At 40.5% G+C, this 21,530-nt stretch overlaps 1 protein-coding gene across 1 annotated transcript; it reads left to right on the forward strand.

Moving 5' to 3' along the window:
• Positions 1-14,878: 14,878 nt before the first annotated feature.
• On the forward strand, positions 14,879-21,530 carry LOC115902366 (cytosolic 5'-nucleotidase 1B-like). Its single transcript, XM_030945815.1, has 6 exons — positions 14,879-15,216; positions 15,308-15,475; positions 18,081-18,210; positions 18,632-18,754; positions 19,423-19,607; positions 20,617-21,530. The coding sequence occupies exons 1-6, from the start codon at positions 15,085-15,087 to the stop codon at positions 20,953-20,955; spliced, it is 1,077 nt and encodes a 358-aa protein (XP_030801675.1). The 5' UTR covers positions 14,879-15,084; the 3' UTR covers positions 20,956-21,530.

Raw genomic sequence — 21,530 nt, forward strand, 5'->3', positions numbered from 1 at the left:
CTAATTTTGTGTCCTGCTCCTCTTTTTAACCTCTTTCTTGCGGCTCCAGTTGCTGTCTGTGAGCTCAGGTAAGACTGTTTGAATTCCTTCTGTGCTCCAGCACTTGGATGTGAGGAGAGCTGAAGAGGGACCGTGGACTCTGTTCCTTTCCCTCGGCTGGATGTTCTTCTCTGTTTTCCAGTCACAACATTACAGCAGAGGGATGCAGCCTTTGGTGAAATTCTATGGCCTATCTACAATAAAGACCAGTTTGGAGGCTATTCCTGTATTCTGAGGATGGCTGGCAGGGCACAACTCTTGCTCACAAGGGTAACATTTCTTGCCTCCGGAAGCTGAGTGTCTATATGGCAAATAGTTTGCTGGAAGCAATACCTGCCCCATTAAATCCCTGCAGCAAGTCTGGGTATGGTTGGAGTGGCACAGCTCCATTGTGGCCAGGAGCCCCCTGACAGCAGAGCACTACAGGCAGTCATGGGCTCAGGCCTGAGTCCTTCCCCAGCCTGATATTTACTAGCACGGACCTGCCGGTCCAGCCCAGCATCTCAACAAGATTGGGAAGAAAGAAAACTTTGCTGGCAAAGGTTTCCAGGACCCCCAGCCAGCAGACAAAGAGTTACTGACAAGAATATAGCAAGCCACCTGGAGGTTAAGCCCCAGAGACCAACCCCTGACCCTCCAGAGGGTGGGGGATCAGTAAGAGAACCTCACCATGAATGCTCACTGAGCCCTCATCTACAACACTTAGCAAAGGGTGGAGAGATATTGGTGGTGAAGTAATATTTTTATAGCATTGGTATAATGAAAAGCTTGAAAATAATTATTCCATAAAATTCTTAAAATAGCATTGTGATGAATTTCAGCTCGTTTAAATTATTACTGTCTTTTTTTTTCTATTGGGTGAGATATTCCTTTAAGTCTATAAAGACCTAAAAGCAATTTTTTTTGGTGGTTTGTTTGTTTATATCTTACAGAGATCTTGCTAATAAAGAGAGGGCAGGGAGCATGAAAAATGGAAGAGAGAGGTTCAACATTTTTAATTTTGACCCTAGCATTGCCCCTGGACAAACCACTAAACAGTTGAGTTTGCATATGATATAAATTTCTTAGCCCCTTGTGGGTAATGAGAGCTGCAGGATAATGAATCACATCATCACTTCAAAAGATAATGTGTACAACCCTAATGTTTTCAAATTTCATAAAGATGACACAAGGGCAGTTGGAAACCTGCCAGACTTCAGAAGAGTTATTGAATTATATGCACAGTATTGAGGCACGACATGCGTGGATGAAAAATCAATGTTTTGTAGAAAGAAACAGAAACTGGAAAATAATATGATAATGGATAAACAGACATACAGGGGTCCACATTTTTGCTCTGTGATATTACACAGGCTGATCATGTCTTGTGCTTGATTAATTAGTCTCCTCCATGTTGTGACCCCCACAATGCTTCTGAGATGGCAGACAATTCTGTTCTTGCTCTCCCCGTGTGTGCTTCAAACCTCTTGCAACTGCAAAATAACGTACCAATGATCCCAAACATAGGATCAGCAGTTTTATCACATTTGTTGACAGGTAGCTGCTCTCAGCATAAAGTAAGCAAATGACCTAATAAAGTTGTGTAAATATACCGTCATTAAATATGTGCAATAGCTATTACAACTTGACATATTCTTAGCTGTCAGCAGGACTGGGCTGGGCTCTGGGTGTTCCTGCGTGGCAGTTCAGGCAGAGGTGGCAGCCAGCAGACCCCTAGCAGGCAGTGCCAGCTCTGGGAGTGCTGGCTGCTGATGAACAGGGAGCTGTGCAGAGGGGAAGTGAGCAGTGCCCCTTTGGGGGATGCCAGCACGGCCACAGGAGCAAACAAACTGCTGTGTCTGCCCTTCCTCCAAGTGAGCAGATCTCTGCTTTCCTCTGTGGCCATCACAGCACCGAGCAGTCCAAAACACCACCAGAGACAAACATGGCAGTTACAAGTAAAGTAAAATATAAGAGTTTTCTTTTTTGACTACATGAAAGACACGGGGTTTGTGATTGTCTTTGTCCAGTTTTGTGTTAATATTCCACAATTCTGCTTGTGCAAAACCAACAACAGTATTTTAGGACTTTATTTCAAATACAGCATGGGAAATGAGACTGACCAACTTCTTTAGTTAGGATAGGTCCCATTTCTATATATCCTAGTTTTGTCTTTTCACTGAAGGAGAAAACTATTGAGAGTTGGAAAATGAATAATTAGATTTTAAGTGCAGAAAGGAATAACCATTTTTTCAGAGTTGTGCCAAAATCACTTCCAGGTATGACAAGAAATCGAGAACTTGCATCTAAGTCCTGGGATTTAATTTTGTTCTTCCTCATTTGCCATCAAAATGATGAAGGACTCAGGGAATGCTTGGCACTGGAGGTGGCAATGAGGATTTCAAATACCCATTTAAATATAAATCAGCTACATTTAAAAAGGCAAAAAATAAGGGCAAAAGGTGCAGGGCTTTATTTCATCTGCCCTTTATCACCACTCTGAATGGGGGCTCAAAATTACTATTTATGAGATATTTTACTCTAAATACTAAGGGAGAAAAATTTGGCCAAAACTCATGACAAGTCCTCTGTTTTGTCAGTGTGAAATACTTGATAATTTGTAATGCATTTAGCCATTAATCATTTTAAAGGGCTTTTAAATGGGCATGGAAGTCCTTTGAGTCTTTTCCATATACAGACATTGGATCAGAAACCTTTGCTACAAATTACTTTTGTCTGGACTTCTAATACAAAATCAACTTGAGAACAAGGGAAATACATCACTGTTAAATTTTATTATAAGACAGAGCCCTTATAACACATCATGGGAAACATTCTTGAGCTGCTCTATTAATAACAGCAGTGCCTGATTTCTTTGGTTTAAACTTACCTTTTGCACATTTTCTTGTGACATTTTCCAGATATAAATTGTTATGATGAAGAGTCATTCAAAGCAAGGGAAAGAGCTGTAATTATGTTTCTCTTTTCTAAAAGAGTGCGGGGCAGGAGGGGGATTATTTTACACAGATCAGTGAAGGACACCCTAATAAAGATTGGTCTGGAACATTTCTTTCTATGACAATTGACTTATCAGCAAGAGCTATTGTAGCAAATCTGGAAATTACATAATTGCCAGAAACTGTAGATATTTGACTTGGCAAGAACTTCAGGTGTCTCTGATTTATTATTTTAAGAATTTGGCTCTGCAAAGATGAAGAAATGTTTAATGAAAGAACAGTAGAATTCAAATGAAACAGGCATAGATCTTGTTTGCAGAGGCTGTATTTAACTACATTGTCACTTCACTGTAACACAAATAAACTAAACTGAAAATTTCTAGGGTGACAAACCAGCAGAGAGATCAATCTGCAAGAAAATACTAATTTCAACAGCTACACACTCATCTTTTCCTCTCCATTTTGTACTACCCTTTGGGCAAGTTCTTAGTGGGTCATTCATTATACAAGATGTTATCCCTTTTAGCACAGGCAAAATAATAAAACTGTAAAGCTGAAAGAAACTTGTTTATGAGGAATTGCATTTTTAAAATCTGTCTTTTACAAGGCACTGAATCCCTTTCAAACAGCAAAGTTTAAAGGCATTAGCTATTATTAAGTTTAAGAGAAATGTAGGTGACTAAGATCAGAGTGGTGAAGTGGAAATACTTTATGTACTTATTTTAGGTTTGGAGGGCTTACATACCACAGCAGTTCTGAAAACACCCAAGATTATTCTCTGTATCAGAAGACCAGGTCACTACACGGTAGATTAAGGTGAAAGTCTTTGCTTAAACCATTTGCATCAAAGAGATTTACTTTGGCAAGTCCTCCAGGAGACATTTTCCCTTAGATAAACTTCAGCCTCTTTTACTGGAGAAATGCTGTTTCCTGAAAATGGTTTATCATCTGCTCTTTAATATCTCTTAATGTTTCTCTTGTTATCTTACTGCCTCACGGAGGAGTTGCTAAGACATCCCACAGTTTATGTGTCTTGGCATTCAGCTGGGCAGCAGCAGCTGGAATCAATGCCACCACTGCTGCTCCTGGCAGCAGCTGCTGACTGCTGCAAAGGGAACAAATCCTGCTGTGGTGTGAGGTGGACATTCCTATCTCTGAGAAGACACAACAGCTGGCACCACCATCACCCATAAGACCAGAAGCTTTGAGTCTGCTATCAGGCTGGAGCTCCTCTGCTGGCACTCGGACAGACCACATCCCTGCCAGGGCTCTGATCATCTCTGTTATGGAGGAGTAAAAAGCCCTGTTAGAAAAACTGTTTCTCTTGAAGTGGAAAAGTCACATTATGTATTTTAGTGTCAGAAGATTAGGAAGAAATACAACAAAAAGTCACATAGGGCCACCTTGTTACCTCCTTATTTTTTTCCGAGAGTCAATACTGAATAGATGTTAGTGGACACGTTGGGAAAGATGAGACACACCAAAGAATCTTGTTTTTCCTAAATGATGGAGATATTAATAGAAATAAATTGATATTGCATCATATTTCTCCTGATTCATATCAACCCTGATATCATTAACCACTGATGCTGCATAGGCAAAGGTGTCTCCAGACACCTGAACACCAAAGTATTCTTTCCTTAAGCTTGAGTAGATGATTCCAAGTCAGTTTTTAGCAAATAGGAGCAAATGAGTATTTCTGGGTTCATTAGCAACAAAATACGGAAGCATCACAAAATGGAGCACCTGTTCAGCCTGGACTTTACCACCCAGTCCATGTAATCAGGAGTAGCATGGCTTGTGCTGCATGTCACGTGCTACAGCTCAATGGGATAGCTTATTTACTGGAGAGAATGCCACTTCATGCTGGCCTGAAGCCCTACACCAAGAGTCAAACATGCAGTTGTGTCATTTCAGGTGAATCTTAACTAGTTTGTGTGGGGGGTTGTGTTTGGTTTGCTGGATTTTTTTTAAAGAACTTTTAGAACAAATTGGAAAAACTCTGTTAGATATAAGAACTGTCTATTATCTTTTTTTTTCTCGTGGTTTTCTTTAATAGCTTAATCTGTGAAGAATGTTGATTCTTAGTGCAATTATACAAATGGAATCAGGAAGTATTTTGAAATGGTAACAGGATTTGAACTCTCTACTGATGCAAGATGACATAAGACCAACTCACAAAAAATTGTCTCAAGAGTCTTACAGGAAAACTTGTGCTGATTATAGATTATTATCTTTTTGCATGATATAAGGAGGGTTAGTATGAAAAACGTTATGGGTGTTTTCACATATTTCACACTATTGGCCATATTTTTCCAACATATTATAAAACTGGTGTTCAAATCCTCTAAAAATTCCATTTATGCTATGTTTTTTATGATAACTTATTTGACTATTTACCTTCTTCATTTCATCAGAATCATGTACAGTGTGTGGTCTGCTATTTAGAAGCTTTTTCATGGCAATAAAAAACCCACAAGAATTAGATTGCCAATTATTTTACAGCTTACTCCCATTTTTGAGTGAACACACTGTTGGTAGAACACATATAGTTTATATGCTATAGCTCTATTTCAACCCGGACTGAAAAAAGTTATGTAGCTAGGGAAAAGTATATAATTTGTGTTGCATTAATACTTTAAGGCAACTTTTGTCATACTTCTGAAAGTTAAATTTGCCAAGTCTTGAGTCTTTGGAAAATCTGTTTACAAATGCTCAGGAAAGATGTACTTGGGTTAGCAAAAATTAACCTGCATTTGAGAATATTCTTTTCTCATCTAGATGCCCAAAAACCTCCTGCAACATGCTGCAATTCACAGGGAAAAAAAATCAAAATCAACCAACAAACAAACAAAAAAAAAAAAAAACCAAAACACCCAAACAAAACCAAAACCAACAAAAAAACAGCCACAAAAAATCAACAAAAGCAAAAGATAAAATCTATTGTAACATATCAAGAGTCTTTTGTCCAATGTTTCTGAACTATTCAGATGCTGATATAGCAAGGTAAACTAGAACTGCAGGATTTAATTTTTTCACTGCTCTCAGTGGTACTTTATTGACATTCATGACTGACAAAAATTAATACTTTTATGAAATTCAGAGGAACTGGAAATCTAAGGGACTTTACAAAGGGTTTCTAACTTAAACAATTCTTACAGGACCAGAAAAAAAAAAAAACAAACAAAAAAAGAAAACCAAAACCTATTGCTATAACATAGTGCAACTTTTCCCTTTCCAAAGAGTTTGCAGACAACAAAACAAACCCAGTTACCCCTGTGCCATTTTCTATTTCTGCAATGGTCTATTAAGTGTTAAAGATTTCACTTCTGTGTGGGCTGTATGCAACCCTTGTCACTGGAGGCCTGCTGTGGCTCATTTGAGATTTCTCCTGATGAAAATACTCCACTACTGGCAGGAAAGACAGGATTTTGACCATAGAACTTATTTAAAAGATGTGGAGGAAGGTCATGCATAAGGGTAAATATTATAAAACCAATTAAAGAAGACAGTGAGAAATACCATGTACAAATATCTGTGATATTAGTTGAGATACAAGTATCAACAAGAACTGTGTCTCTTCAGTAGGAATGAAAGGATCCAGACTGGAGAACAAATGGTACCAGTAGTGATAAGCTTCTGGATTTTCTAAACAACATATTTCATCACACACCTCCTGCCTGGATAAGAAGACATGTTATTTTTACTTGATTAGCATAAATAGGAAGGATATTAGAGAAACAGTATCTACGGAGAGAGATATGGGTAGTTTCTTTTATCAAAAAACTAGCAATCAAGTCAGCTGAAAATAAATTGAAGATGTGAAATAGTATTCAAAGCTTTGAGTCAAAAATAGAAAGAAAGAAAATTTGCATTAATTTATTAGCAGTGGGTATTGCAATAATGTGGCTAGAGGGTGAATTCAGGACCAGCTCAGCCTTCTGACTCAACAGTTGCATCCCAGCATCACACAAATCCTGATTTACAATAATCCTCTGAGTCTCTGTGAGCAGACAGGGCAAAATAAAAGGACGTGGCTGCAGGTCACAAAAACATTCAATGCACTTTAAAAAGTGCACTTTAAAGCAAAAGCTGGCAGTGGCTAGAACTGTCACCAGCAAAGTGACAAATCTGAACAGGCCACTGGGACCTGTCAGGGTGTCTCCAAATACTACACTCAATCCAATCCCCCAGTGATTCACTGAGTTTAAATACACAAACAGCCCTTCCTATCAACGTGTATGACCTCCCTCATGCCACAGACCACTGAATTTCACACAGTAATATGCATACAAGCCCAGCAAAATAACAGAATATGCATTTCAGATGAACAGAAGCTACTTGTTGAGTGGTGCTTACACAGCAACAGGCTGCCAGTGTTGGTTGCTAGAGCCCATGAGTAAACCCAAACTGATACTGCCAGGAGCAGGCACAGCAGCACTGGGCCAGCCTAGGCTGTACAAACACTTGCTAGTTGCCTTGTGCTCTTTACTGCTGCCACACTGACACACCATTAGCCAACATAACTACTTTGAACACCCTTGGGTGAAGATCCTTGGGTAATCTTTGACCGTAGTTCTCACAAGCTCTCCATCTTTTTTAAGTCTGTAGCTTCTAGCTTGGAGCCTTCCACAGGGTTTGCCAGGCAAAGTCCTACAGTACCTTTGGAGAGACTTCACATTAATCTTGTTGAAAAGTCTGAGATTCAGAGGTCTGGATTCATTCCCCCACACTGTGCCAGCATTACACACACACACATACATTTGCCAAACGCATTGACCTCAGCAGTACAGTCACCTGAGAATCTCTGTGTGAAAGAGAAGAGGGTGCAAGTTAAGCCTTCAGTGTAATGAACTGACTTCTACACATACTTTTTTTTTTCTTTACTGAGAAAAAACATATTGAATACATCCAACCTGGAAATTTCTGTATGGGAAGGAAAATAGGATGAAAGCTGGCCAGTTAATGTGTTTTCTTCAGTCAGGAGCTGAAGTTGATAAACCGTTTATATGATCCATGACCTACTAAAATCTGATTGAGTGTCTTTTTCTTCTGTGATTTTAGAGAACCACTTAAAATGAGGTATAGCACCATTTAAAATGATTTTGTGATGTAGGTACTTACTACTAAATTGTAGAAACCTCATTTGGAAACATAACTTTTATGTTATTACTGGTGTTGCTCTTGTCATTGTTGTTATCTTTCCTCACTCTCAAGAAAAATATTGAAAACAGAGAAATGTAAATGCTGCTTTAATATAAATAATACAACTTGAAAGTTACTTTCAAGGGAACTAAAAACAGGCTGCTGAAATGTTCTCTATGCTGATGCAAGCACAGTAAGAATTGATGAACGTGTCTGAGGAATGTTCAAGTCACTGAAATAAAAGGAGAAGCCATAGCATGAGGAGATTTTGAGTGTGGGTCTCACCTTCAGTTGCAGCTGAGTCCCATAACCGCAGCTCATGACCCTCTGCACCAGGAAATTCCCCCTAGCAATCACACCAACCAGGTCAGCCCAGTTTTCTCAGCTCTGCGGGGGCCAAGTGCAGGAGAGGGACTGAAATACTGCTCTGCAAATGCACGACACAGCAGCACAGCTGTGGGAAAGCATGTGGAGAAGGGCAACTGTGGGAGCCTCACACTTAATGCTTGAGCTTGGAAAGGTCTGCAAAAATAATCTTCCTTTTACTGAGAGGATTTGAGAAGGGAGGAGGGGTGTCATATGGGGAGCACCTTCCTGTGTGTTCCTACAGCAGCAAACACAAGAGCTCCCCAATGCTTTCTGAGGCCCTTGGAAACTAGCACAACACAAACAATAACACATTATCATTGCTTTTAGTCCTTACCTGTTTTCTCCCAAAAGCTTTACTGGCCAAAAGGAGGGAGGGGACCTGAAGCAGAAATGGGATACACATTCCCTGAAAAAGAGAATCACATCATAACTCAAGTAACAGAGATGTTGTGTGCAGGTTGCTGACAAATTTGAAGCCATAGCTTAGAGAAACCCTAAATCTCCTCTTCTGTTTACACTTCTGGCTCCTCTTTCCCCATCAGGAGTACTGCACTAATCACTTACAATCCTGGTTTTGGACTTGGGTGGTAACTGTGCAGCCAAAAGCACTCTTGCTGCAATTAAACTTTGTCTCCTTTATTAGTAGGTATAATCACATCATCCCACACCCCTTGCTTGGAGCAATTGGTACATTTTATTACTATATTCCTATTCTTCATTGCCTAGGAGATTGTAGAAAGTGTACTTTTTCTTCTCATATTCATAAAGAGACAAAAAAAAAGCTTTGTTCTCAAGGACAGCAGCAGGATGGCTGGCTATGTAAACAAAATTCCTGTTGCCCAGTCTGCTCTGTAGGTGAGTTACACTGTGGGTTAAGGCTCAAATGAGACTTGGTACGTGTGTAGAGGAAAGGTAGAAGTTCTGGTTTTGGAATGCAGTGGATCTGTTTTTTCAATGTGTGAATAGCATCAGTGCTGTAGCAGTCAGTGGATGATTTTGCTCTGATAGCTCTGTTCTGCCATTGCTCTTGCTGCCCAAAGCCCATGGGACTGCTCTGCTGTCCCATCAGGGGTGCCCAGCAGCTCCATCAGTGCCACTCTGGTGCACACATTGTTTGATACCTTCCTCCATTCAGGAAATGGGTGGGAAATGTTTGATACCTTCCTCCATTCAGGAAATGGGTGGGAAACTAGTTTGCTTGAATGGGTTTCTCTGTACACCCTGGAGCAGGGCGAGGAAAAACATATCTAATAGACTTTGCTTGTTCTCCCCTTCTTTTAAAACTATAACTAGCACTGTGCAATAGAGATTAAGTGATATCTTTATGGTAGTTTTGCACAACCACACAAGCAAAATCTAAGAATCTTTTTCAATACGATGTTCTCATTAAAGATTTTAACCTAATTGAATACTTAACATGAACCCTCACGGACAATAGCACAACTAAACCATGGATATTTAATACAGAATAGAACATGTAATTACCGGAGTGAATCTTAGAATAGTTTAATGTCTTTTGTTATGGTAAAATGAATCAATAGGGTTTCAACATTTAGGTTTCAGTCTTGCACAGACATGTCCCTGTGTGGAGCTGTTTGCGTGACTAGACCCTCCATTAATTTACATTAATAAAGAGATAATTAGTGCGTAATGAAAAATGCTCAAACAACTGTCTCTATTATAAAGAACTGAATCTAAAATTTTTCATGATATTGAACTTTTTATTCAGTAGGATCTTGGAACCCCAAAGGCTTTGTATGTACAATTTATCTGCATTCCGTATTATGTGTGGTTGCTTTGCAATGCAAATATTCTTCTGTTTAAGCTCGGAACAGGGAAAAACCTTTCTCTGGCTCATTTTTTTAACTCTTTGTGCTCTCGAAGTGTCTACAGAGTGATTCCAGTGCCACAAAGTCAAATCCTGAACAGCTGAACCTGTTACTATTGGTATGGTTATTGTCATTTGTCTTTGTCTTTATTGACACAAAAGTAATGACTTTATTAGAGATTTGTTTCTAACTCAGAAAAAATTATTCTTTTGATAGCATATGTAGTGCCTTTTCTGACCACAGATTTTCAACAAGACTCCATTTTTGTCCTATTTGTCACAGTCCACATTCTTGAAAAGATGGCCGGGATTGCTTGCTCACTGAATGCTTCTCAATTCTCCCTGTGCCAAACCACTAGATGGGGCAGACATATTCAGCTTTGGAGATAAGACACTATTTTTCTAGTTTTTTAGTTAGCATCTCGGTAAAAATAATATTTTATCTGAATTTCAGAATTCTTCTTGATTTGTTTTTACATATCACAGTTATGTAATGAGTCTTTCTTGCGGTAAAGAAAGGTAAAATATTGTTGTTCAGAATAGCTGGAAGAGAGTTCAGCTCTAAAAGTTTAGTTACAGTTATATTTTCCCAGGAAAAATTATATTAAGTCCTTTAAAGAGAAGAAATCTCCCAAAAGCTAAAGATAAAACTTGGCTGCTGATTTCCTTCTGAGAAGATTAAAGAATAGAATTAACTTTAGTAATAAGGCAAGTGAAACTTGTATTGCAATGATTAAACTGGATTTCTTTGGGAAGAGAGATCATGGCTCAACAAATCTTACTGAGCATTCCTCTGCATTTGTGCTGGATTCAGCTTTCCTTGTCACCTGTCTCATGAATATTGGAATGAGTCATGAGTCATGCTTAGAATGATGGAGGTGGGATAGATCATCTAAGAACAAAATATCTCTGTCATTAGGGAATTTATGTGGCTGTTGCAAATGAACATATTGTTAAAGACCATAGCAAAGCAATGCCAGGGAAAGATGAAAGGCAGTTGACATAGATTGTAATGTGATGCCACAGGTTTTTTGCATTCTTGTTTCCCTGCACAACACAGAGGGTGGGAAGTGGGAGAAGAGAGAGAAAATGAAAAATAGTGCTGCAGAGGGACCATAAGAAAGTATCATGAGACGAAAAAGAAAAGTTAATACTATGATGCAATACTGAAGGTTTCTTCAGCATAAATAGATATGCCTTCTAGGCATGATGCAGCTTCATATGCTCATTTTTGGCTCAATAGAACTGCTTTTTTATTTCTGCCTGTGCTAGACTAAATTTGATAACAGCAGGCGGGCAAACAAAGGAATATAGACTGCCTGAGATCCACACTGAGGATTTGTAGAAATCATGTAGAAATGTAGAAACACATGTAGAAAGTCATCTGTTAACTGCTTTATAGATTCAGTTCCTGAATATTAGGATTGTATTAGAGGTGCTTATACTATCTACAAACAAAGGAGGATTTTACAAAATATTTTTCTGGCTGGTCAGATGTAATATGGCAGTGCTATCACACATTTTGCCTTGCCAGGCTGACCTAGATCAAAGCCATTCTCAGGTTCCTTCCTCCTTCCTTCTGGGAACACAGCACTTATGCTACGGGTCTTGGGCTCTCAGAGTGCAAAAATCACAATGCATATATGATGAAAAAGTCAGAGCAACTGCACTCTGAAGTGACCCTGGCATGACTCTGGGAGAGTTAGGCTCTGGAGTCTAGACGTTTGTGATATAACTAGGTACAATACATACTGGGATCTATACATTTAAAGAGAGATAACATCCTTCCAATAAAAAATTTCTCATCATTTTGCTCTCATAATTTTAAATATCTGGAAATATTTCATGTCTTTCCAAATAGAAGTAGGTATCAAGAGAAGAAAAAAAAAACCTACAATGTTTTTATTATTTTCAGTAATGCAATTTGAGCTCCTTCTTGAACAAGAACATATAAATCATTCTGAGTGGTTGTTCTTAACACAGGAAAAATATCAGAAGGTCAAGCAGGGGGACTTTCTTTTTACTTGAATACTTGTAACAGACTTCAGACAATGTGCATGACTAACTATAAAAATGTACATACAAAGATAGAAACACAAATTCTTTTTTTTTATGTAAATGCCCTACAAATTAATACATGATAACAGAAAATTCCTTTCCTTCCTTTCCTTTCTAGCTTAGCTCAGAAACCACAAAGTCATTCAGTTTTGGATCCATTCCTATTTCTCAGACTCCCCAGGAGGTTTAGTGAAAGCAAGACATAGCTCTTTCCTGGAACCCCATGGGCATTACTACATGTTTTAGATGTAGATAAGGCTGCTACACTCTGCATTTGGGAAGTCAAGATTTCATTTATAAGGTGCTGAAGCTGGAAGGCTTTTATGTCAGGCCCTCAGCTCACAATCTCCAGCAAAAGAGGAAATGGAGGGTATGTCAGCAGCAGGCAGCCAAGCACAGAACAGAGACATGGCAGCTCAGTGCATATGTTCACACAGCTGAGTGCTGTGTAGAGATACCACGTGCATCTGGCAAGCAAAGTATTTCTGTTAGCATAGCACTGCTTTCAGCAGCAGCACATCAACAGCACTGCTTGGGCCCAGCACCAGATTATCATTTTATACATTTTCAGATGTCTTGCCTAGGTTAAAAGGAATCTTCATTGTGTGATGACTCTTTTCTTGGGTGGACAGGAAAGGGGGTAACAAAAATAAAAACCAAGAATGTTACTGAGGAGCTCTGATTTTGCTCCTGAGTAGAAGCAGGGTGGTAGAGGACACAGAACAACAAGTTAACCTGTGCACAGCTCTGTAAAAGTATTGTCCCATGTTCACACAGAGAGGACAATTCAGCTTTGTAACCACCAAAGAATTGCTTCCTGATTCCTCCTGTTCTTTTCCCCTCTTCTCCATGGGCAATGCACCCAACAGTTTAACTAGGAGTAGTCTCTTCTTGGAGATCATCTTAGACTAGTGCTGAAGCCTCTGAGCAGGACAGCAGTGGTGGCTGGGACCAAGAGCTGCTGTTCTGTGACTTGAACCCTTTTTGCAGGTCAGCCTGGCTGTTCAGCCTGATCTCTGTGTGGAGGGGAGCAGGTGTGGCATATGCTACAGCTCTGAGCTCAAACATGGAAACACACTCAGGGTGAAATATTCAGGATAAAATTCAAGGGAAAAAAGCACATCTATCAGTAGCAGAGTTTCTAAAATCAGTTTTGTTCAGGTTGAAGTTATGCCTTTTGCATTTTCCCATGACAACAGCCACTACAATGATCCTAACTTGTCTTTTTGCATTTTTTTTCTCAATGCACTGCTCTCAGTACATCTCCTTTTACCTCCTATTTCCAGCTCCCCTCCACAGTATGGTCAACTCCCATTTCCCATTTCCTCTTAAACTTCCCATTTCCATCACTTCCTGCTCCCAGATCCCTCCCTGGTTAGCTGGGCATCAGGCAGTGTGGCAGATTTCAAGGTGGCAGATCAGCCAGGCAGTATTTGTTTGCTACTACACAGCAGGGGAACAAGCAGATAAAGTGCTTTCCCCAGCAAGGCAACAAATTACATCTTACTGTTGATTGTCATTAAACATTTTAACAATTTAAATCTCTTTGAGATCTTTATCCATCTGTCAAATTTGTTTGCAGTTGAACATCACTGGGGGAAAGATGGACAGATGGTATAATCACATAAGCCTCCTTTCACTGGGAAGCCACATTTTTAAAAAAAAGGGCAAAAGTAACAAAACCATCCTGTTTCTTTTTGGAGACTGGGTGGAGGCAGAAAGATCTGACAATCAGATACAGATTATGCAGTAATCAGGTTTGGAATCAATATTTAGAGTCTTCATTCAAAATGTTTTAGGGGCTTTGGACAGTGATCACATGTGCTATGACGTAGATATCACTATGGGTCTGCTGTGCCATATCCTGTACTGGTTTAAGAGAAAATCCGATTCCTTCTTCACTTTCCACTCTCTCCTGCAGCTTATCAGTGCAGAAACCTTTGCTGTGGCTCAGATGGTGATCTGCAGAGGCAGACAGGACCATTTCAGATAGCTGTATGAGTATTAGATGCTGCCCATAACTCTGTGTGGGACTCTGGATTTTAGGACCACCCCAACCTCATGCCAGAATAACATTTTTTGTGGGTGTGAACACACTGTCAGCAACACTGCCCAAATTGCTGTTTGCTGAAGGTATTTTCTATGTGGCATAAAAGACCCAAGGCCACAGACATCGACCCCATTTTGATTGCTAAAACATATTATGTAAGATTCCTTGGGAATTTGTTGCAGTTAACATTAAATCAATTATGCCATTGCAGTTAAATAAAACACGTCTAATGCTGTAGGTACACTGAGGGCTGCCGGCTGCTGCCTGACATCCAGCAGCCGCGGGCACCGCTCCCCCGAGCACCGCGGAGGGCAGCGGCCGGGGTCAGCGTGTGCCGAAGGGGCCGCCGCAGGTGCCGTGAGGGCGGCGGGGAAGGGCCGCAGGCCCGGCTCCCGCGCACCCACGACCCCGCCGTGAGGGGAGACGCTGCGGACGGGCTGCGCCTCGGGCTGTGAGGGGCGGGAGCGTCGCCGGGGCCAGGGCCGCCACTGCTCCGCTCCGGAGGAGGGCCGGACCGCTACCGGCCGCGTCCCCAGGCGTGCACAGCGCCAGGGAGAGGCAGCGCCGGTGCCTTCCCCGCCTGGCCGGGGCGGGGCAGGGGGGCGGCCGCTGCCGCCGCTTCCCGGTCGCCCGCTACGGCCCCGGCCGCGCCCGGAACCATGAGCGGCTCCGGCCCGGAGGAGCCGCAGCCCCGCGACGTGTCGGAGGAGGACCGGCAGCAGGAGGCCGAGCGGGACTGGGCGGCGGCCAAGGCTTTCTACGACAATCTGGTTACCCAGAGGCCTCGGCCGGTGAGTGCGGGCGGGCCGGGGGTCCGCGGGGAGGCTGGGGGCCCGGGGGCTGAGGGCCGCGGGCCGGCGCTACCCTGCGCTCGCTCCGCAGCCCAAGCCCCAGAACGCCATCACGGTGGCCGTGTCCTCCCGAGCACTCTTCAACCTGGTCGAGGAGCAGCGGATCTACGAAGAGCAGGGCGTGGAGAAGTACGTGGAGTACCAGCAGAAAAATGAGAACATCATCCTCAAGCCCGGACCGGCGTTCTACTTCGTCAAGGTAGCCAGGAGGCGGCCCGGAGCGGGTGGCCCGGCGGGGCGGGAGAGGGTGTAGGGTGCGGCGGGACACGGAGGATGCTGCGAGGCCAAATTTCGGGAAGAGGAGGAGCCCGAAACCTCCTTCAGCGGAGATAATCCTGCCTCGGGGAGATGCTTTTGGGATTTGTTCTCCCAGCGCCGAGCTCGTCGAGGCAGGGCAGCCCGGGAGCATTCCCCGCATCTCTCTGCGCACCCTGGTCCCGGGGCCACGGCTTCTTTCTTCTCTCCCCTCTCCCATTCCCTCTCCTCTCTTGCCCTTCCCTCCCGCCGGCTCTAATGCCGAACGCCTGCGGCAGAGCACGTACTGCTCGCGTCACCGGGTCCGGAGTGGTACCCTCAACATCCCGGTTTGTATCCCGGCTCACAGCGCTACATCCCAGGTGTGGGTAAGGAGCAGCCTGCTTTTTCTGCTGGACATGGGGCATATGAAGCGTCTCTTCTTTTAAGACCACTTCAGTCAAGATAAGCCCCAATTTTTTTTGTTGAAATTTGTCACAACCTCCTCCTCCTCCCCAAAACCACCCAAACCAAAACAAATAAACCAACTCAGTTACCCTCCCCACCTCAAACAAAACAAACAAACAAACAACCAAAACAAAACAAAACAAAAAACCCAAACAAACACCAAAAAAAAAACCCCAAAAATGAAAAAAAAAACACCAAAGCAAAATCAAACCCAAACAGTGTTGATTTTAATTTATTTTGGTCAGCTTTAATTTTTCCTTCCTTTTGTTGTCACCCTGGAAATTGTTCTTGAGGACCAGCAAAAGAAATGGACTCCCCACTTCTAAGTCAGGGTTTAAGAAGAGCTGAAATGGAATATTTTACTTTCATTGCACAAGAAAAGAGAAATGGCCAAGGAAAACACCCTGCACAATGGAAAGCGAGTGAAATTACAGAAAAGTGAAAAAAGGGAAAAGATGTATGTTTTTGAAGAGCACAGGATTTAGTAGGACTGTCTTGAAAAACACTGTCTACAGAGTTAGTTTTATGTCCACTTGCTGAGCTTTACCACAACAATTTTAGAAAATTAATGAAATCATAACTAGAAATCATACTTGCTGACATCAGAGTTGTGGCAGAATATTTCAGGTTTTAAAATGATTTTCATTACTTCAGTTTCAGCCTCAGGAATTTAAAACATTTTCTTCATTACTAACTTTATGAACATACACATTTATGTCAATATCCATGCTGCTGTAAATATAACATAGCTATTAGTAGCATTAATGACACAAGCACTGTAAAGGTGTTTCTAACATAAAAGTGTGACCATAAAATAATGCACAGTGTACACCAGTGAGGGCATACTGACTTGGGAATTTACTGCATCTTTTCCTATGTGTAGCAGCCCTGCCAGCACAGTCAGTTTTTAAGATTAGAGTTCAGTGTCAAATTTACTTAGAGTATAAACATGATTTGACTCTTTAACTGCTCATACTTTGGAAATCAGAGCTGTTAGCTATGCCCAGCCCAATGCCCCTTGACCTGTTCCCTTCTGATACATATTTTTGTTTGATTTCTTTATATTGCTTAGTCACAGGAATCATTAGGCTAAAGAACTGTGGCTTTGTTGAGTCATCCTTTCTACTGGGAGACAAAGAAAGCAAAAAAGAAATAATGTATTTTTCTTTGGATTCCCTAACTGAAATGTTTAAGATACTAACTTAAAAGTATTGTATCTCATGCTTGTAGTACAGACCAGAGTGTCCTTAGACTGCAAAGTATAAACACACTGGACAAAAAAATGGAATCCCCTCCTCCACTCACCCTTATTCTCTAAAAATTTAAGAAATTGCCTGTGTAGTAGAGCATTAACAATAGAAGTGAGTTATGACCACATACTAAGATTTTTTTTCTAGGCCTTACAGTAGGCTCTAACTTAGAATTTTCCTAAGCACAGTCCCATAATAACATAGCTTTTAAAAGTGAGATTTCCAGAATTTAATTATGAAATCTGCGGTTTAGTTGTGAACAACTGGCCTGACTTTTTAAAGCACCTCAATAAAAATCACTCTATCTTGCATTCATTTGACGATTTATTATTGATTTTGTTGCTGTAATCCCAAAGAATTCCATTCAAGGGTCAACATGAAATTCTGAATAGGAGAACAGATGGATACAGAGAGAGATGAGCAGATGAAAGGTCAAGGAAATAAGAATGCCAGACTGTGGGTATAACATGTTGTCCAATTATCTTTGAAGAGATCTCATATCAAAATCTGTCTCATTCATTGCTGCAATTAGAAACTCTCAAGCTAATCATGTTGACATGTGATTTTGTACTCATTACTTAAGGATTGTCTTTGACACCTGATGACCTGAACTGTGTCAGTCAAAGTAAATTCCATAGCTCAAAAAAAAAAGGAAAAAATTTACTTGCTTCCTTTCAAATGAACCCAAGTCAAATGGTTGCTGGGGGCAGCAAAGCAGAAAGGAATTAAAGTTCAGCAAGTTAAACTATCAGGTATTTTACACCCTCCTTCAAGACAATCCTATCACTAAAACTACAGTGACTAAGAAAGGAGGCACACTGGACTGTTGACTTCCACATTTTCAACCTGCAGGCACTGGAGCATGTCAATTCCCGGCTTCTTGAGCTGTACCCTGATGATGAAGAACGGTTTGATATTGTCCTCATGACTAATAACCATGCCCAGGTGGGAGTGAGGCTCATAAACAGCATCAATCACTATGGTAAATAAAATAATTACTGATGTGTAGAATTGCCAGCTGTTACATAATAATATGAATTGATTTTATTCTTCCTGTTCTGACTTTGGGAAAAGCAGCTTTAGACAGAATTTGATCCAGTGCTCTATATTTGTCAGATGTGAACCATAACTTCCTTTAACTTTTTCATATTTGGTATCTATGCTCCCTACACATACATCTTCACAGCAGTTACTCTGCTGTCATAGAGAGAATTTTTTCCCCTAAATTCTCAATGAGGATGAGCTGATCAAACATTGTAATTATTTAAAGTTGTGTAATTTGTTGAAATTAAAATGAATATTTTTTTAAGTTTACTGTAAGCTAGGCTAGTGCACCTTTTCATAGGTTCCTTTTACAGGTTTGTAGTGTCAAGCAGAGCCACACCTTGTGCTTCTTACTTTAGGCTTAACAATTGAACGTTTCTGTATGACGGGAGGACAGAGCCCCATTGGTTACCTGACTGCGTACCTCACGAACCTGTACCTCTCAGCGGATTCCGACAAAGTGCAGGAAGCTATAGAAGCAGGTGTGAATTGACTTTCTTTTGCTGTCTGTTGATATCTTTTGTTATCTGTTGAGCTTGTTCAAAAATTATGTACATTGTGTGTCTCACAGAAAGTAGTTATGCTTTATCAAATGGAGAAAGTCACCACTTTGTGTGGTGCAAGCTTATCACTTACTTTTACTCAACCAAATAAAATCGGTTGATACGGTTCTTCTTTGACTCTTCAGCCTGCTGATAGTGACAACTTAACCACTCTACACCTTTGTTTTCTTCCCTTCAAAAAGAAACAAGACTCCCACCTCTATTCAACTTCTATTTGAATAGCATCATCTTTTTGATACAACTTAAAAAAGCAACTTCTGTGTCCCGTTTTTGTTAAAAAGTAACAAATACTTTGATTGAGTGGTCTCCTTGGGATTCCCTGCTTTTCTCTTATTTGCAGCACAGCTTGGGAAGCAGTTTTATAGTCTTATATGAAAGCGGAAGGAAGCATGTCCAAGAAGTTTTGGCAGTGGGACAGCTTCCTTGCATTTGTGTTACAGAACAGCCATCTCTAATTAGCTTTTGTGTTTGGATGTGCTCACCATATACAAGGATCACCACCAATAAGTTGTTGGAACCAAACTGCTGACGGTTTCATGACTGACTTTGCAGGACATGCTAACCGAGGGTCTCTGATCCATTTTCAGGCATTGCATCAGCTACGATGTTCACTGCTAACAAAGACGTTGTTTACTCGGATACACAGCTAAGGGTGGCTTTTGATGGGGATGCTGTTATCTTTTCTGATGAATCAGAACAGATTTTCAAAGAGCAAGGATTAGATCGATTTTTTGAACATGAACAGCTGAATGAAAATAAGCCTCTTGCACAGGTTTGTATTTCTTTAATTTTTTTGTTTAAAGGGAGTTTCCAAAAGATCTGATGACTTTCATTGCTGCTGTATTTCTCTGTTTCCCCTGTGTGGATGTGTTCTTTGTGAAAGCTGATGCCCTTATTTATTTCCTTATTCAAAGATAATCTTTAAAATGCATGTTTCGCATAAAAGAGGTCACCATTGCAGTCCTTTTACCAGGCCATGATTGCAGTCCTCTCTCATTTCTCTGAGAGAACTGCATATGTAAGACAGTGACTTACAGTTGTCTTCTAATAGTATCATTAGAAAAAGAAATATTTGTACCGATTTCCCTCTTTTTTTTTTTTTTGCCAGAGTGTAGGTAATGTTAATTTCAAACAGTGAGATATTCTGGTTATTAAAACAAGATAATATTTGCTTATTCTCAAGCAGAGCTATGCCATTTGTCTAAAACCACAAGTATTTTAATATTAGCTTAAACTGAAAGACCAATTCTGCTATTGTTAAAAATAGTGTAAATTCAGAGTAAAAGCTTTAGTTATGAAAGTACTGGACAGTGCAATATATTGCAATTTGAACAAAATTGTAATTTGTTAATTGGAATGCAGTATCGTCATTAGTCTGGAAAGAGTTCATTGATGGCTTTGTACTTAGGTCTTGTACTGTTTTTTGTGCAGGAAAAAAAATTAGTTTGTGGTTCATAGCAAAAAGAGTTCCATGTTTTCAGTGAACATTTTATTAAAGACTATAATTAAAAATTAATATTGTAAGAGATCTTGTAAGCCTTAGTGAGAATTACTTTCCCACTTTTCCTACCATGTAGTGTTATGGTTTTAACTTTTTGCCAATTTGTGAATTCCTAGTGAGGGTGCAGACCCATTTGGAGATGTTACATAGAGAATTTGTGGAGGAGCACAGCACTGGAAAAAGGAATTCTGTCTGTAACTGGCAGTTTGGAAGAAAGCAAAAGAATTCTTTTGGAAACTGTGGACATATACTAAATATGCTTCTGGTATTTCATACTCAGGGTCCTTTGAAGGGTTTTCTGGAAGACCTGGGGAAGCTCCAGAAGAAGTTCTATGCAAAAAATGAACGCCTAGATTGTCCTATAAGGACCTACCTGGTCACAGCCAGAAGCGCAGCGAGCTCTGGAGCCAGAGTGCTGAAGACTCTCCGTAGCTGGGGTCTGGAGATTGATGAGGCACTTTTCTTAGCAGGAGCACCGAAAGGACCAATCCTGGTGAAAATCCGCCCTCACATTTTCTTTGATGACCAGATGTTCCACATTGAAGGAGCACAGAAATTAGGCGCCATAGCCGCACATGTCCCCTATGGCATTGCTCAGAAGTACCAAAAATCTACATGACTGGAGGGTGCCATTAAGGATAAGGTTCTTAACTCAGCCAGCCTCTAATCTACCAATAGTTACATCTGAAAACCTCTACATTTGTGTATTGTGAGCACTGTGTCTAAAGATTTAACTTCTGGCTAGAACAGCCTTTAAAGGAAGTTTTTTAATATTGGTAAATTTTTAATAGAGTTATTTTAATATAGTTCTTAAAGAGTTTAGATTTTTTTACCTGGCTGTATCTTAACACTGTGGTTTTGATATTAAGAGATTTGTACTGTTTTTATAGCTTGAGACATATTCTGAAAGACAGAACAGTTATAACAGTTATATTTTATCAAAAAAATTGTTGACAGGTTATTTATAAGAAAATTCATGCTGCAATGCTGGTTCTTGACAGTTATTTCTGAAGTTCTAAAAAGCACAGTTTACATGTAACTGTTTACCTGTTGGTGGTTTGCTGGTTAAATATGTGTTCAGTAGGTCTGTCACGACACGGTTTTGGCTTCTAGTAAAATATTAGTGCATTTGGTTGTGTTTGCACGTATTTTTCTATATTGTTTTCTTATCTTAATAAAGCTGGCTTTACAGAA

The sequence above is a fragment of the Camarhynchus parvulus genome, chromosome 3, assembly GCF_901933205.1.
Source record: "Camarhynchus parvulus chromosome 3, STF_HiC, whole genome shotgun sequence".
Taxonomy (NCBI): Eukaryota; Metazoa; Chordata; class Aves; order Passeriformes; family Thraupidae; genus Camarhynchus; species Camarhynchus parvulus.